At 37.3% G+C, this 19,152-nt stretch overlaps 1 protein-coding gene across 1 annotated transcript; it reads right to left on the reverse strand.

Moving 5' to 3' along the window:
* Window positions 1-634: 634 nt before the first annotated feature.
* Window positions 635-19,020, reverse strand: TFB2M (transcription factor B2, mitochondrial). The gene is made up of 8 exons (XM_043484871.1): window positions 18,470-19,020; window positions 17,703-17,791; window positions 10,907-11,060; window positions 10,426-10,574; window positions 7,701-7,790; window positions 5,081-5,143; window positions 2,487-2,635; window positions 635-1,361 (listed from the first exon to the last, which is right to left on the reverse strand). Exons 1-8 carry the CDS (start codon window positions 18,777-18,779, stop codon window positions 1,184-1,186), a joined length of 1,182 nt encoding a protein of 393 aa, XP_043340806.1. The 5' UTR covers window positions 18,780-19,020; the 3' UTR covers window positions 635-1,183.
* Window positions 19,021-19,152: the final 132 nt, after the last annotated feature.

Consider the following 19,152-nt stretch of genomic DNA (forward strand, 5'->3'; position numbering starts at 1 on the left):
TCATTAGGAAACCAAGGCCTTAGAAGAATCTATGGTGAAATAAATGTTTTAGAAAGATTAATATAGCAGTAATAAACAAGATTAATGAAAATAAGAGAGAAGTAGTTAAGTTTCAGGAGAAATTTAGACTTAAGGCATACGACTGAGAAGGAAGACTGAAAGACATAAAGATCAGGCAGATTATGTAATAGCAGGATAGGAGTTACAAGAGAAAAAAGGACTCAGAGTTTCTAGCTGGACTGAAATGTAAACCAAGGACAAAAGCAGGAAAGTCAGGAAGAAATGGTTTTGCTAAGTATTATTACTAATGTGCCTTACAGTGAGTTACTAATGTCTTAGGTATTATGAAGTGTTATATATAACACCAAAGAAATCTAACAGAGGAGATTAGATATGCCTCAGGTAAAATGTAGAAGCTTCTTCAAAGAGCTAAGAAAACAGATATTCTTAATTCCACTTAGGTTTATGTAAAAGACTTAACTTCGGATGTTCTTGACGAAACAAAAATGCATGAAACTTTTGAATAACACAGTGAATGACTCACTGAAGTACACTAACTATACAAGACAGAATTTAAAGTGGTTAAGTCAGGGTCAGTTTTATGTTTGAACAGATAGAAACAAAAGTCACAAAATCCTATTACTTATTTTAATTTCTAAAAAAGTTTAAACCATATTAAAATTTAAATAACTGTACAGTACTTGATAATACATTCAATAAACTGGAAAGTAAAACAAACCAATTAAATCAGTTTACTTTCCACGTTTATGTACACTCTTCTGCTCCCCCAGGAGGATATAAAAATTGACAGCGAAAATGGAAAATTTAAATACAGCGTACGATATAAGGCCAAAAGAATTTCTAAAACTAAATTTCATCTAGTAATACCCTATCACTACCAGTATGCTTACAACAGACAGGAAATTAAAACAAAACAAATTCAATTTGATTAAATCCACAATTAACAGACATTTTCATTTCATTCATTTGAATAAAATAGCAACCACTGTTTTATCCAATGAACCATTATCAGTGGCAGAAGAAATGATCTGCCTAGTTGTGCAAAACAATAACAGATATCTTCTGAAAGGATGTGAGCTTTTCAAACTCGGTTCTTTTTCATTTGTGTCATAATTTTCAAAATAATAAACAGTTCCAGTTAATGTTTTAGCAGTCCACTTCACTATGCGAGTGTATCCTCCATGAATTCATCATATAACCACTTACAGGTATCATCTTTCGAACATTCTATGGTTTCAAAAAGGCGCTGAAAGTCTTCAGGGTACATATCTATTATTCTCACATCTTTATGTTTTTTTATTTGCTTCAATATATGTACTGCATCAATTGGACTCAATGAACTGCAAAATAAATACAAAATAAATCTACTTAATTCTTTTTTATAACAAAACAGGCAGTAAATGCTGTCGAGGTGGTTTCTAAGCCCAATTTTAAATGTCTAACAATATATGTAAATTAATCATATTCAGTTTAAGAGCCTGCATATTATAAATAGCTTTAACTATGTCTATTCCTAAAGTTTCATGGCTTGCCTGCAATGAAAAAAGCAGATTTAGGCTTTAACGTGTTCTAAGTGATTCTTAAGCAAAACACTAGTTTAACATTTGTCCTTCAAAATAATTCTTCTGCCCACCTCTTTCACCTTTTAACTCTCTTTGCAAAAAAATTATTAACTCCATTTAGGTTTATGTAGAAGTTCAGCAAGCATACAAACAGCAGAAACTACTGTTTTCAAAGAGGAAATAATTTTTCACATTTTTGTGTAAATATTACTGTGAATAAACTAGAAGCAGATAATAAGCCTATAATTTATAATTATAAATAAAAAAGCACTATCTTATTCTGTATTGGTCTAGCGAGAAACCACCAGTGAGCCTCTGACAATAACAAGTAAAGAACTGTAGTAAAATGTTTTGGTGGAAAATATTTCTGATACTTTTCTGACTGTGAATGGAATCCTGGTCACAGGTATAAACATCCTTGCAGTTCACAGGATCTCCAAAGCTTTAGGTAGAAATACAGAGTCTGACCCACATAGGAGGACTAGGGTGGTATAATGATTTGTGCCTACTTTGGTTAGGAAACAGAACCAAGGACAGGCAATGACAAGATGGTGGGTATGCCACCACTAATGCTAGTGGCAAGGAGCCAGTTCTTCAAGTAGATTAATCTCGACAAAGATAAAGTAAATTTTAAGCATCCCTAGTTGTTTTTTCAAAGAAGGGGGGGAAAAAACTAAGCTCAGGAGAGCTTAATTGGAAAATTATGTGGAAAATATATTTTCCTCAATATATGTACCAGCAAGAAGGAAGTATTTTGAAGCAATATTAATAGATGAGTGAAAACATGGTCCCTCACTGTTAATGAAGCCATAAAAGATATAAAAAAACAAAGCTCTTAACATGAAAGCACAATTCTCACATTAAGTTGCTACTTTTGTATCTGCTTGTATAATTCTTACTTACGGTAAGTGGTCTATTAGTTTGGCATTGCGTTTCATAAAACATTGCCTTAACATGTGAAAAAATACATCATAGTTAAAAGGTGTTAAGGTTCCTGAAAATAAATTTCTATGAGGAGTCAATTGAATAAAACACAGGTTTTGTTCTGATTCCTGCAGAGAAAGGAAAATAAAACGTATTAGTCATAAAATATTGCCAGTGAAAGACACTGTTCACTGATGCATTCAATTTACCTTTTGGAAGAGAGACTCATTACAGACCCTGAGTGTCTCTATAGCTTCTTTTTGGATGTGCCAACAAAGCAAGGCCCCAGTCGATCTCAACCTGGGCTATTCTCCTCGGGGATGAGACACCGCCCCTCTACAGGACAAAAGGTTTGCTATAAAAGGGATGGACGCCCCCAGCTGTGTTCCTCAGCTGCAAGGCAAACCCACTGCATACACACCACTCAACCAAGCGATTTCACATTTTTCCAAGGGACACAGGGGTATGTGTCTCTGGCCAGCACTATGAAAGAGTAACAGCTTATTAACTTGTAAGCAGGGGAAAGTGAGATCCTAAATGTGATGCTAGTATATACTGAGTCTCTTCTGTATTTGAGGCATAACAGCAAATACTAAACATAAAAAAATTACTGCCTTATAATTTTTATTTGGTTTAAAAAAATATAGGGTTAGCAAGCATGACCTGCCTGTTTTTGTATACTACGGAACTACAAATGGTTTTTACATATATAAAGGATTCTTAGAAAACAAATAATAACAACAAACCCACAAAGGATAGACTGTATGTGGCCTGCAGAGTAAAATATTTACTCTTTTACACAAAAGGTTTGCCAACCTGCTTTAGTATATAGTGTTGTACAGATTAAAATAAAAACTGTATATGACTTGATGTAACGTTAAGCTATTTCTCCCCCCTAAAATTAATTCCTCAGAGCAGAGGGAGCCTTATGTTTGAGTTCTTAGGAAATCTCACATATTAGCTAGTAATCTCTTATTTAGGCTGCCCAGGTGGCTCAGTGGTAAAGAATCCACCTGTCAAGCAGGAGACATGGGTTTGATCCCTTGGTCTGGAAAATCCCCCAGAGAAGGAAATGGCAGCCCACTCCAGTATTCTTGCCTGGGAAATCCCATGGACAGAGGAGCCTGGTGGGCTACAGTCCATGGAGTTGCAAAAGAGTCAGACATGACTTAGCAACTAAACAACAATCCCTTTCTTTATAAAAATAAATGTACACATACACATATGTAAACAAAAATACTATTTGTGGAAGACACGATGGCCAAAAAAGAAAATTTCAATCAGCTTTGGTTTCTACTTTTGAATTCTTGTAGCTGAATAAGTTAATAAAAAAGCAAGGCAGTAAAATTTTAAAATATTTAGCAATTATTAACTAGGGAGGGGAAAACCCTACAATTGAAAGCGTTAACAAGTTTTTGAAGGTGACTTAAAGCACCTTGTATATAGATCTGGAGTTACAGATATTGGTTCATTTGATAAATAAGGAAGAAAAAAAACTTTCCTGATGTCAACAAAGAGCTATTTGTATTTAATAGCTTAGGAAAAAATTTCCAGGAACAACACAAAAACATGGCTTCAAAAAAGTGGAAACCTCAAACCATGTGGATAATGAAGATCATGTGCTTTAGAAAATCTGTTAAATATCTAAAAGAGCTTCTTAACAATTATGAACACACCAACATCTAAGACACACGTGAAATATCTGAATAAAAATTTCTCATGAAATGTAACATTTGGTTATTTCATCTTCATCTCTAAAAGTTTAAACAAATATATTAGCCAAAAAAAAATTTTACCTTTTGACACTCTCATTGAGAAAATGAGAAAGTGTATTAAATGTAGGGGACTTACTCATTTTCAGGTCATATGGATAAATACCTAGCAGTGCCAAGCCAAAATGCACTCCTATTTTGTGAGGCTACATAAATTATGTTTATAGACAGGGAAATACAACTAAAATTACAATGATCGCTGGTTACTCTGAAATCAGGATTATTTAAAAATTGAAAATTTTCCTTTTTTCCTTTAGTGGCAACAGTGAGGAAAAAAAAAGTAGGAAGCGATTGGGAATGTCAGACTGAGCTAATACACTGAGATTAGGGCATCATTAGCATTTTAATCCCCAAGTGGAACTTCTGAATTGAGCCCAAAAATTGTTATAAGTAGCTCTATATACTCTAAATGGAAAATCACCTTATAATATCATCAATTTGGTTTGTTATAAAGGGAAAAAATAAAATCTTGTTTTTAGTTTATCAAATTAGATGAATATTAAAATAACCATATTTTCCAAATTTGAGATGTATCTTCAATCCAAAAATTAAAAAGAGAAGACAGAATCTGGGTTTAAGCCTATTATTATGCTGGCATTCACTGTATAAATAGCTGAAAAATACAACTCTTTTCCAAAATAATTTGAATATATATTAAAAGCAATAAGATATATTTTTTATAAAGTTCTAGATATTCTAAAATTTAAAATTTCAGTAAATACAGAATACCAGATAATGCAAAAGAAAACAAAGAATGTTACATTTAGAGGAAGAAAGGAAAAGGTATTCATTCATTCTTACCCTATGCCTTTGCCTTTCCAGCTGTCCCTTGATGGTATACATGTCAAATGATGAGGAAGGCTCCTTGAGGGAAGATAAATTTAAAAAAAAAAAAAAAACTTCTTTCATTTCTTTTTGGACAAAGTGCCACACATCATTACTGCCTTAAAAAATGGCTTGCCTATACAGCAGAATGAATTAAAGCCAAGTCTAACTGAATTTAAGAAAAATATGTGACAGTTAAATCATACACATTTTTCTTCTCTGTTTTTTTTTTAGATAAAAGGAGGGTCAAAGGTCTATCCCAATACTGGTAACTCTATTACTTGCTTAGATAAATACGGTTGCCCTTAATATAATTATGTAAATATATTCTTAAGTTAGCAAGCACTTCTCTATTATAGGCACAATCAGTTTAGGGGCTATCAGATCAATACTGAGGATGTTTCTTTCCTACTTCAGTGGAAAAGTCACTGATATGAATCTGCTGGGACATGTAAGGAGACAAACTATGTCAATTTTTAAAAGAATCATTACTTCTTTGTATCTAACTTTGGGACAAACAATTTTGTATGTGAAGCAATTTTAAAAGATGACCCCACTGAAAAATTGTGTGTGTGTGTGTGTGATATATGTGTGTATGTATATATATACCAGAATGTACTTAATATGTGTACATATATTAAACACATATTTGGCTTCCCTGGTGGCTCAGATGGTAGAGAATCAGTCTGCAATGCAGGAGACCTGGGTTGGATCTCTATGTCAGAAAAATCCCCTGGAGAAGGAAATGGCAACCCACTCCAGTATTCTTGCCTGGAGAATTCCATGGACAGAAGAGTCTGGCAGGCTTCATGGGGTTGCAAAGAGTTGGACATGACTGAGCAACTTTCACTTTCATACACACACACACACACACACACACACATTTAATTCCAAAAGAACAGCATTTGACACAGACTTAAAAGACTAAGACATAATAGCGGGTGTAAGGCTTGAAAGGCTACTGTGAAAAATGATAATTTATTACTAATTGCAGTTGCTGCTGACATAGAATGAAAAATGCAATTGTTGCCCCTCTGTGAAATTCCCAGCAGTTTCTCGAATATCGCGAAGAGGAGGAAGGCGGAACAACAGCACGAGCAGCAGGCAGTCACAGCACACTCCCACACCTGGTCCATCCACAGTAGGTGAGGGCTCTGCAGTGGGCACAGAGGAGACCTCACTTCTATATACCAAACCCACAGGAGAGGAAAACCTAGAAGGTCTTGGGAACCAGGTTTAACAATGGACCCTCCAGTAGCAGACATATTACTGTAATGGAAAACTGTTTAAAATGCTGGGTCTGGAATAACTTGTCCTTTCTGGAGGTTAATAAATGCAAAAGTCAACATGGGGCTTTTGAAAATAAATACTGCAAAAAAAAAAAAAACTATCCTGAAAGGTGAAGTCCTCTGAGGGCCTCTATGAAGAAACTAAACAAAAGTCAGGAGGAGAGAAGAGCTGAGATGAAAAGCCAACAGAATGAGAAGAGATCAGTGGGGTTAAGAGAGGATTTTAGGGAAACCAAGAACTACAGCACCAAGATTGCATTATGTGGTATGGGCAGAAAGCAGGGTCAGTGCTATGAAGGTCAAAGGCGAAAAAAATTTCTAGGAATACAGAAAAAGGATGACAGCATGATAGAAACAAGACAGGGTACAGAGAGATCCAAACTAAGAACCTGGTATGTTTTGGAGGGAAAAACCAAAATCGGAACAAAAGCTATAATCAAATGAGATTACATTCTAACGACCAAGTATGTACTGAAGATCTCAAGGTGATCCTGGACAAAAGCAATGAAGAGATTACGTGGAGAAACACTGTACACGACTTTAAAATTAAACAAATATATCTTTGGAAGAACAAGGGTTCATAAAATATTCACAAACACATTCCTTCTAACAATAACTTGATGGATAATCTACCATAATAAAAAACAGAATGGGCAAATTATGCTATGAAAGAAATGGTATTTATCATTTTTTTCTTATATTTTAGGCCTCTATTAAAAATGGCAGACACACACACACACACACACACACACACACACAAAATGGTAGCCACAAGTCATATGTAGCTCCTGAACACATAAAATGTGTCCAGTCTGAATTGGTTTTAAGTGTAAAATATACACTGGATTTTTAGTACACAAAGAAGAATGCAAATTATACAATAACCTTTTTTTACTTTTCATAACGATACTGTTTAAAAATGTAAAATTACATATGTGGTTTGTATTATGTCTCTATTTGATAGCTTGGATCTTGCCTAAGAAAATAAACTAAAAAGGAGAATACTCTATAATGAGATATTAAATAGCCATTAAAAACAAGAAAAATGTTTAGCTAGAAGGGAAAAAATTTTTATAATTAACTATTAGCTATCAAATTTTAAAAAAGGTAAAATCGCCACTGTAAAACAATAAAAACTTTTACAAGGAAATACATATTTGTGACACAAAACATCACCACAGTGCTCTATTATCTTAAATACTTGGGAAAAAAGAAATTTAATTTTTCTTCATTTACTGCTTATGGAAATGCAGCCTCTTTGAAAAACAATGAAGCTCTGTGTTGAAATTTAGAAGGATTTTACTCACCGTACACAGGACCTTAATCCCACAAGCTATTTGACCGAGCACACTTAATGATTGATACAAGCCTGGAGTTTGGGGATTTGCCGTTAGTTTCTAGTAAAAGGAAAATACACCAAAATCAACTGTCAGATATTAATAGTATCTATCAATGGTAATAGTAATATCTTAATAGTGTCTAGAAATGAAAGAAAATGAGAATTAAATGCAAAATCTTAACCATTTCAAGTAAAAGTCTCCTTAAACTTTCATACTGAAATATATCATGATGTCCATTTAACATGTGAGCCTGATGGGCTACATATGGACTGAACGTAGTGTACCAGACTCCACTGCGCATGGAATCATCCTGGCAAGAACACTGGAGTGGGCTGACACTTCCTACTCCAGGGGATGTTCCTGCCCAGGGATTGAATTCTCGTCTCCTGTGGCTCTTGCATTGGCAGGTGGATTCTTTACCCCTGAGCTGTCTGGGAAGTTCATCTCTTTCCAGGGACAGTCACCATTTACTTACTATTTGCATTTGGGTGAGCAAATCAAATCTTTTCCTATCTGGCCCCTGGTCCCCCACAATCCCCATCCCTATCTGTAGCTCTTAAACAAATAAGCATTTCCAGTTATCTTGGATTAAAACATGAATAACATGAAGCATTCTGAGCAGCAAAGAAACATAACTTTCAAGGACTATAGGAGGCCCTATTTCAGAGAATAAAAAGTCTACAACTGTGTGTTCACTACAGCATCATTCACAACAGCCAAGAAAGAAATATAATCTAAGTGACCACTGATAGTTCAATGGGTAAAGAAGATGAATAAAGATGGATATGTTCTTTAAAAATATGTATGTATATATAGACACATATATACATATTACACACAGACACACAAAATATAACTCAGCATTAAAAAAGAATGAATGATCTCCTGTCATTTTTGACAACAAAGGATGGATCTACAGAGTATTAAGCTATGTCAAACAAGTCAGACAGAGAGAGACAAATACTGTATAATTTTATTCACATGTGGAATCTAAAAAGCAAATAACAAACATAAAACAGAAACAGAATTACAGATAGAACGGAAGGTTGCCAGAGGTGAGGGGGTGTGGGAATAAATGAAATAGGTAAAAGAAATTAGCAGGGATACGCTCTCAGTTACAATATAAATGAATCAGAAGGATGAAAGGTACAGTCTGGGAAACACAGTCAATAATAATACATCTCTGTGTGATGACAGATGCTAACTAGACTTACCATGGTGATCATTTTCTAATACATAGACATTTTAAATCACCATGTTATATATCAGGAACTAACGTAGTGTTTAGATCAATTATACTTCAAGAAACAAATTAATACACCCTAAGAGTTCTCTTCACAAGGAAAAGTATTTTTTTTTAAGTTTCTGTCTGTATGAGATGATGGATTCTTACCAAACTTATTATGACCATCATTTCATTATGTATCTAAGTCAAAATCTTTATTTTGGGGGGACTCCAAAATCACTGCAGATCGTGATTGCAGCCATGAAATTAAAAGATGCTTACTCCTTGGAAGGAAAGTTATGACCAACCTAGATGGCATATTAACAAGCAGAGACATTACTTTCCCAACAAAGGTCCGTCTGGTCAAGGCTATGATTTTTCCAATGGTCATGTATGGATGTGAGAGTTAGACTGTGAAGAAAGCTGAGTGCTGAAGAACTGATGCTTTTGAGCTGTGGTGTTGGAAAAGACTCTTAAGAGTCCCTTGGACTGCAAGAAGATCCAACCAGTCCATCCTAAAGGAGATCAGTCCTGGGTGTTCATTGGAAGGACTGATGCTGAAGCTGAAACTCCAGTACTTTGGCCACCTCATGGGAAGAGTTGACTCATTGGAAAAGACCCTGATGCTGGGAGGGGTTGGGTGCAGGAGGAGAAGGGGATAACAGAGGATGAGATGGCTGGATGGCATCACTGACTTGATGGGCATGAGTTTGAGTAGACTCTAGGAGTTGGTGATGGACAGGGAGGCCTGGTGTGCTGTGATTCATGGGGTCGCAAAGAGTTGGACACGACTGAGTGACTGAACTAATAAATCCAAACATTATACATATACTTTACACTTATACAGTGCTACATGTCAATTATATCCATTGATACAAATGGATAAATGAAAGATGGTGGGGTGGTGTAAATATACTACAGAGTTATTATTCAGCCTTAACAAGGAATGACATTCTGACACATGCTACAATTTGGATGAACCGTAAAAAGACAGTATGGTTAAGTGAAATAAGCCAGGCACAAAGTGGAATACTGTAAGATTCCATTTACATGAGAAACACAAACTAGTCAAATTCACAGAGGCAGAAAATAAAACAACAGTTACTAGGGGTCCAGGAGATGGGGGAAGGGGAATTAGTTGTTTAGTGGGTACACAGTTTTAGAACGGAATGATGAGAAAGTTCTGTGAAGAGATGGATGCTAGTAATAGCTGTACACATGAATGTACTGACTGCCATGCAACTGTACACTTAAAAATAGTTACAATGGCAAACTTCAGTTACATATATTTTATCACACAAAAAACCTTTTAAAAAATAAAAGAGTGCTCTACAGAAATTTAAAACAACCTTGGTACTTTCAAATGTCATGAGACCAAATTAAAATCACGCAGATTAAGACTAATCTGATAAAAATCACAGCACTCTTTCAAAACAAAAAACTAATCAGGTACTTGTAACAACCTACCCGGCATTCCTTTTCAGAGACAAACAAATTTAGTTCTGCTCGTCCATATTTATATACAGAAGAACAGGAATACAGGTCATGTAAAATTTTCCAAAGTGTGTTTCTCTCAGTTTTAATTGGTAAGATCCCAACTACTTTTAAAGGGAAACCTGTTAAGAACACAAGCAAAAGTATTTAAATAAATTCTTAACATTTTTTTCCTATGCGTATACTTTACTGAGTCAAATTAGGTTAACAAACTATATTATTTTAAAGTTACTTCAATGATAACTAAGCCTTAGCATCATTTTGTGACCTAGAACTTAGCCGCTACAAAACTGCTTTGACTGAATCTAGGTGAGGGAAAGCCATAATCAATTTAAGAGCAACTGCCCATAAACTGTACTATGTAAATATTTACACAAATCTCAACAAACCTGGTATATGGCTAAAGAAAGCTGACAAATTATAAGATACTTCTTTACTGAAAGACAAAAATCACCTTTTTTCCAAGGATGTGCTTTCATTCCCAAATACTGAAAAAGCATATCTGAAGTCATAACGGGCGGTGTCAGTGTGCCATGACTTCTAGGGTCCAGTTTAAAGAAGTCACAATAGATCACTTCTAGTCTTCCATTCACACTGTCTCTTAAGGACTAGAGAGAGACAGAAATTGTTTAGAAATTTTAGTGTTTAAAAATGGCAAGATGCTTTATAACATAAAATAACAATAAAAATATTAAAGTGAAAGATTCAAGAGAGTATTTCTAGATAGATCAAGAGAGTATTCCTTTTTTTCCCCCAGAACAGTTCAGTCAGTCCTTTACCAAACTTGGCTCATTCTGTAGGGCACTCACTAATTTCTTGTTAATTTTTCCTTTATTTTTCCTAAAGTCACAGCCAGCAACAGAAGGAAAGCTCCTTGCCTGCCAGAAGACATAAAATACACCTCAATCTTCTTACTGCCCATATGTTTTTCACCTGGCAGTGCTTGAGAACTTACTAGTGAAACGAAGTATTAGTTACAGACTCTACAAACTTAATTCGAAGTTACTAAAAATCAAATAGAAGAAAGCAAGGTTTTGATGTGCACACTGAGGTTCTCATGCACAGAAAATTCCACAGGTATTTATCAAGGTTTCAGTGAATCTGCAATTTAAAGTTATAAGTCAAAAAAAAAAAAAACTACTAAGCTATCTTAACTGTTTCAATTCAACCTATAAATATGACTCTATTTCTAAATTTAGTATTTGATGATTACTTTCAAGAGGACCCTTAAAAAACTAGTGATAGGGAAAGGAACCAAGTTGGGAATGGAAACAATATATTTTTGGTCATAATAATTTTGACACACCTATTACGTGACTTAAGTGGAGATGCAGGTAGGAAGTTGTAGACCTGGATACTGAAGTACAGGCTGAAGACATAAATGAGATGAAATAAGACACAGTTTACCACAAAAGCCTTAGGGAGTGGGCCTTTGGAAGCACTACTATGAACAAACCAAGTGGAGGTGATGGAATTCCAGCTGAGCTATTTCAAATCCTACAAGATGATGCTGTTAAAAGTGCTGCACTCAATATGCCAGCAAATTTGGAAAACTCAGCAGTGGCCACAGGACTGGAAAAGGTCAGTTTTCATTCCAATACCAAAGAAGGGCAATGCCAAAGAATGTTCAAACTACCACAAAATTGCACTCATTTCACATATTAGCAAGGTAATGCTCAAAATCCTTCCATCAAGGCTTCAACAGTACGTGAAACGAGAATTTCCAGACGTTCAAGCCGGATTTAGAAAAGGCAGAGGAACCAGAGATCAAACTGCCAGGATTTGTTGAATCATAGAAAAGGTAAGGATATTCCAGAAAAACATCTACTTCTGCTTCATTGACTACACTAAACCCTTTGACTGTGTGGATCACAACAAAATGTGGAAAATTCTTAAAGAGACGGGGCTACCAGACCACCTGGCCTGCCTCCTGAGAAATCTATATGCAGATCAGAAAGCAACAGTTAGAAGCAGACACGGAACAACAGACTGTTTCCAAATTGGGAAAGGAGTACTTCAAGGCTGTATATTGACACCCTGCTTATTTAACTTCGACGCAGAGTGTATCAAGCAAAATGCTGGTATGGATGAAGTGCAAGCTGGAATCCAGATTGCTGGGAGAAATATTAATAACCTCAGATATGTAGATGATACCACCCTTACAGCAGATAGTCAAGAGGAACTGAAGAGCCTCTTGATGAAAGTGAGAGAGGAGAGTGCATCCAGTCCCATCACTTCATGGCAAAGAGATGGGGAAACAATGGAAACAGTGGCAGACTTTATTTTCTTGGGCTCCAAAATCACTGTGGACTATGACTGCAACCATAAAAATAAAAGACAACTGTTCCTTGGAAGAAAAGCTATTACCAACCTAGACAGCATATTAAAAAGCAGGGACATCACTTTGCTGACAAAATCCATCTAGTCAAAGGTATCGTTTTTGCTGTAGTCATGTACGGATATGAGAATTGGCCTATAAAGAAGGCTAAGCACTGAAGAATTGATGCTTTCGAAGTGCGGTACTGGAGAACACTCTTGAGAGTCCCTTGGACTGCAAGGAGATCAAACCAGTGAATCCTAAACGAAATCAACCCTGAATACTCATTGGAAGGACTGATGTTGAAGCTGAAGCTGCAATACCCTGGCCACCTATTGTGAAGAGCCGACTCAATGGAAAAGACCCTGATGCTGGGAAAGACTGAGGGAAGGAGGAGAAGGGGGAGACAGAGGATGAGATGGTTGGATGACACCACTGACTCAATGGACAAAAGTTTGATCAAACTCTGGGAGACAGAGAAGCCTGGCGAGTTGCAGTCCATGGGGTCGCAAAGAGTTGAACACAACTGAGTGACTGAACAACCACCACAAAAGATGATGTCTCTTCTACTGAATACACACAGCTATTTCTGCAACAATAGTCTTCAAAATTCAAATGAGATATAACTCGATCTATTAGGAAAAAAAAAAAAACCATAACTATAGTTGATTTACAAAAGTTGTGACAATTTATTGTTATAGAACACACTTTGCAACATGTGTATCTCTAGCACATCCAAATAGGAAAACAAACTTACTGTTTGAAACACTGTTAATGTGGAATCTGAAGAATTTTATCAGGGAAGTAGACTAAGGGAGAGAAGGATTTTAAACTTAGGTAAACATGCTGAGTCAAGCATTAACCTTGAAAATCCTTTTAGTTTTTAGTACAATGGAGAGCCTTCAGGTGGCTGGAAGCACTGCTTGCTAAGAGCACCACTTAAGGCCCTGATTTAGGGTTGCAAAGGTTCTATTTAATTACTTCTCTTTTATTCTGGGACATATATATGATTTCACACAAAACTTTGAATGGCTCTTCACTTTCAGTTCAGTTCAGTTCAGTTGCTCAGTCATGTCCAACTCTTGGCGACCCCTTGGACTGTAGCACACCAGGGCTCTCTGTCCATCGTTTTTGCTGTAGTCATGTACGGATATGTACATGAGTTTACTCAAACTGATGTCCATTGAATCAGTGATGCCATCCAACCATCTCATCCTCTGTCTTTCCCTCCTCCTCCTGCCTTCAATCTTTCCCAGCATCAGGGTCTTTTCTAGTGAGTCAGTTCTTCAAATCAGGTGGCCAAAATTGGAGTTTCAGCTTCAGCATCGGTCCTTCCAATGAATATTCAGGACTGACTTCCTTTAGGATGGACTAGGTTGGATCTCCTTGCAGTCCAAGGGACTCTCAAGAGTCTTCTCCAACACATAATTCAAAAGCATCAATTCTTTGGCGCTCAGCATTTTTTATAGCCAAACTCTCAAATCCACACATGACTACTGGAAAAACCATAGCTTTGACAAGGCGGACCTTTGTTGGCAAATAAATGTCTTTGCTTTTTAAGATGCTGTCTAGGTTGGTCATAACTTTTCTTCCAAGGAGCAAGCATCTTTTAATTTCTTGGCTGCAGTCACCATCTGCAGTGATTTCGGAGCTCAAAAAGAAAAAATCTATCACTGTTTCCCCATCTATCTCCCATGAAGTGATGGGACCAGATGCCATGATCTTAGTTTTCTGAATGTTGAGTTTTAAGCCAACTTTTTCACTCTCCTCTTTCACTTTCATCAAGGGGCTCTTTAATTCTTCATTTTCTGCCATAAAGGTGGTGTCATCTGCATATCTGAGGTTACTGATATTTCTCCCAGCAAACTTGATTCCAGCTTGTGCTTCATCCAGCCCAGAGTTTCTCATGATGTACTCTGCATGTAAGTTAAATAAGCAGGGTGACACTATACAGCCTTGACGTACTTCTTTCCCAATTTGGAATCAGTCTGTTGTTCTATGTCCAGTTCTAACTGATGCTTCCTGACCTGCATACAGACTTCCAAAGAGGCAGGTCAGGTGGTCTGGAATTCCTATCTCTAAGAATTTTCCACAGTTTGTTGTGATCCACACAGTCAAAGGCTTTGGCATAGTCAATAAAGCAGATGTTTTTCTGCAACTCTCTTGCCTTTCTGATGATCCAACGGATATTGGCAATTTGAACTCTGGTTCCTCTGGCTTTTCTAAATCCAGTTTGAACATCTGGAAGTTCACGGTTCATGTATTGTTGAAGCCTGGCTTGGAGAATTTTGAGCATTACTTTACTAGCGTGTGAGATGAGTGCAACTGTGTGGTAGTTTGAGCATTCTTTGGCATTGCCTTTCTTTGGGGTTGGGATGAAAATGGATCTTTTCCAGTCCTGTGGCCACTGCTGAGTTTTCCAAATTTGCTGGCACATTGAGTACAGCACTTTCACAACATCATCTTTTAGGATTTGAAACAGCTCAACTGGAACTCCATCACCTCCACTAGCTTTGTTCGTAGTGATGCTTCGTAAAGCCCACTTGACTTCGCATTCCACGATGTCTGGCTCTAGATGAGTGATCACACCATTGTGGTTATCTGGGTCATGAAGATCTTTTTTGTATAGTTCTGTGCACTCTTGCCACCTCTTCTTAATATCTTCTGCTTCTGTTAGGTCTGTACCATTTCTGTCCTTTAATGTCCCCATCTTAAATGAAATGTTCCCTTGGTATCTCTAATTTTCTTGAAGAGATCTCTAGTCTTTCCCATTCTATTATTTCCCTCTATTTCTTTGCATTGATCATTTAGGAAGGCTTTCCTATCTCTTCTTGCTATTCTTTGGAACTCTGCATTCAAATAGGTATATCTTTCCTTTTCTCCTTTGCCTTCACTTTTCTTCTTCTCACAGCTATTTGTAAGGCCTCCTGAGACAACCATTTTGCTTTTTTACATTTATTTTTCTTGGGGATGGTCTTGATCACTGCCTCCTGCAGAATGTCACAAACCTCCATCCATAGTTCTTCAGGCACTCTATCAGATCTAATCCCTTGAATCTATTTGTCACTTCCTCTGTATAGTCTAAGGGATCTGATTTAGGCCATATCTGAATGGTCTAGTGATTTTCCTTAGTTTCTTCAATTAAGTCTGAATTTGGCAATAAGGAGTTCATGATCTGAGCCACAGTCAGCTCCTGGTTTTCTTTTTGCTGACTGTACGGAGCCTCTCCATTTTTGGCTGCACTTTATAATGAGTTAAAGGCTGAGCTCAAGTTATTGCTAAGAGGAGGTGTGAATGAAGAGTTAAGACATTTAAATTTTGAGCTTATATTAACAGTTTCAGAAACATTTTCAATAGTAGTCTTACATTCTCTCAAGAAATACTATGTGTGAGGAATTCTCCAAACCCTAATTATCCTTTTTTCATTGATTCAATTATTTTGAGACTGTTACTTTGATCTTATAGAAAATCAACCACTGTGTTACAGGATAACAAACTGTAAACAGGACATATTAATGACATCTATAGTTCACTTCACTTCAGTCATTCAAAAGGGTATATCTTTCCTTTTCTCCTTTGCCTTTACCTTCTCTTCTTTTCTCAGCTATTTGTAAGGCCTTCTCAGACAGCCATTTTGCCTTTTTGCATTTCTTTTTCTTGGGGATGGTCTTGATCACTGTCTCCTGTTCAATGTCATGCCTCCATTCATAGTTCTTCAGGCACTCTGTCCATCAGATCTAATCCCTTTAATCTGTCACTCCCACTGTATAATCATAAAGGATTTGATTTAGTTCATACCTGTATGATCTAGTGATTTCACCTACTTTCTTCAACTTAAGTTTGAATTTTGCAATAAGGAGTTCATGATCTGAGCCACAGTCAGCTCCTGGTCTTGTTCTTGCTGACTATATAGAGCTTCTCCATCTTTGGCTGCAAAGAATATAATCAATCTGATTTCAGTATTGACCACCTGGTGGTGTTCATGTGTAGAGACTTCTCTTGTGTTGTTGGAAGAGGGTGTTTGCTATGACCAGTGCCTTCTCTTGGCAAAACTCTGAACATGTAGGTTAATCTTCAAAAGTAGGCACCCTTCTAAGTACCAAAATAAAAGTTATCTTGTTTTTAATTTCCAGGTTGAAATTACAGATGGCTTTGTTTACTAAATCACATTCAAGATCTTGAATCTCTGAACAATTTTATGTGTTCTTTTTCTCGTCATGTTTTTGGAATTTCAGCAGATTTAACATCAATTAAATAACCTTATTATAATCTTGATTTTTTTCAGTTGTAGAAAAACAGCCATCTAATGTATTGTATGGTTTTATTTTCCTGAATTGAATCAAATGATTTATAAAAGAAGGAAGGAAAGGAAAGAAAGAAAGAAAAAGAGGCTGTCAATGAGGCCAGGAATTTCCACTTTACCGTTTACTGAACTTGTCAGCCATACACGAAGCCGAGTTCACTAAAAAATCCATTTGGATAATACCTTTACTCCATGCAGTTTTATAAGAATACATCGAACTTCTCTTGCCTCTGAGTCCTTAAGTCCAGGATTAGCATAGTCCGACCATTAACCTAATATTAGCAACTAGATTCTAAGCTCCCTTCCAAGCCCATTCTAGGAAAGAAGAGGCACAGGACAGTCCACTAGTGATGAGGAAACAAGCCTAGAGACACCAGTTATACATTTTATTCAAAGTCACCCATGTGTAGCAGAGCTAAAACTAGCAAACAAAAGTTTGAATCCTATCTTTCCGTCATTCAGCAATCATTGATACCTACTATGTTCCATCCACTGAGGGTAAGGAGATATTCATGGCATAGCCTGTAAGAGTGATTTTTTAAAAATAATCTGTGTGCTTAATTTTACTTCCCTAAAACACTGGAATGTAGCTGACTGAACAATAAATTATTTTTAAAAACAAAAATATACCTTCAATTCTGGAATAAAACTTTTGTCACTTTCAAGGGCAACCACTCTGGCACCACTTTCAAGCAATGCTCGGGTCAGTACTCCAGGACCTAGGACATTAAAAAAACGAAAAGTTTATTTGCAAAAGAAACACCATAATCTTTTTCAATTCAAAGAAATTGGATGTTTTACCTGTATGATCTAATTTTAATTCTCACAACATCCCCAAAGTAGATATTACACTCCTTATTTACATATAAGGAAACCAGGGATTAGATAGTCACTTTACTCCAACATCACAACCAGTACGTGGTGCTACATGACTCTGAAAGCATTCCGTGAAAGAGTGGAAAACCTGCGCTCTTAATTACAATGTTCCACTACTTCTCAAGAAAAAACAAACAAAAAAGGTTGCCTCTAGCTTACCACTTACTTAAGGACTATCCGAATATTTTAATAGCAAAGATATTGCGAAACCTAAACAGAACTTGACTGCTCATGATAGGAAATGGTGCTTTAAAGACATTATTTTTCAATAAGTCTATAAATCTTGCATTCCCAGCATCCTGCTACGGTCCATGAAAAATGCACTAAAGAGTAAGATGAAAAGTTCTTTTAGGAAGATAGTGAAATCTAAGAGCATGTTTTATCAAAATATTTTGTAAAGTGCAAACTGATACAGAAATATGTGAACTCAGGATTAACACAGGCCATAAAAGCTCCTTAAACGAAGAGGTCATACTTCTGACAGTACGCAGACGCGAAAATGCAGTCCGAGAGGGACTCACCTGGATTGCACTCCAGGATTAGCTGGCCAGCTTTTCGTTTTCCCCGCAGCATGCGCACCATGGTCTCAGCCAATCTCGGACTGGTTACGTACCGCTTGGGCTCGGAGCGGAACTTGTACAGGCGCGAGGACGATTTTACAAATCCCACATCGGACTCCAGTTGAGGATGGAAATCATACAAGCCACGACAGTTCTCTGCCGGGACGTCCTTCCACCTCGCCGCTACGGAATTCAGAACGCAAAATCGCCCAGCGCGGGTAAAGGCTGAAAGCGTCAGCCGAGAGGGAATTCTCGCCCCTGGGACCCACATTCTCACCCTCTAAGGCCTGTCCCAGGGTCGACCAGGATCGTTACATTGTCGACTAACTCCATACAGGGTACACCACACGTGCCACTGAGCCCTACTCCAGAACTAGGCCGGCGGAAGTAAACACTCCGCGCTGTGCCTGCGAATGACCTCTCCGTCCTGCCTTTGCCGTCACTTCCGTTTCCGTGCCGGCGCAGACGCCGGAGGATTGCGAGTGGACAGCCGGGGAGAGAGAAGGCCCGTCTAGGCGGTGTCTGAACTCGGACTCTATGGTCGTCCGCCCTCTGTACCTCCTCTCTAGCCGTCCGCGCTCTATGCTCCGCGGTAGCTGGCCGCCGGCCGCCCTCCCGCCTGCCGGGAGGGGTGCGGAGAAGGA

Source organism: Cervus canadensis, chromosome 13 (assembly GCF_019320065.1).
Source record: "Cervus canadensis isolate Bull #8, Minnesota chromosome 13, ASM1932006v1, whole genome shotgun sequence".
Classification (NCBI taxonomy): domain Eukaryota; kingdom Metazoa; phylum Chordata; class Mammalia; order Artiodactyla; family Cervidae; genus Cervus; species Cervus canadensis.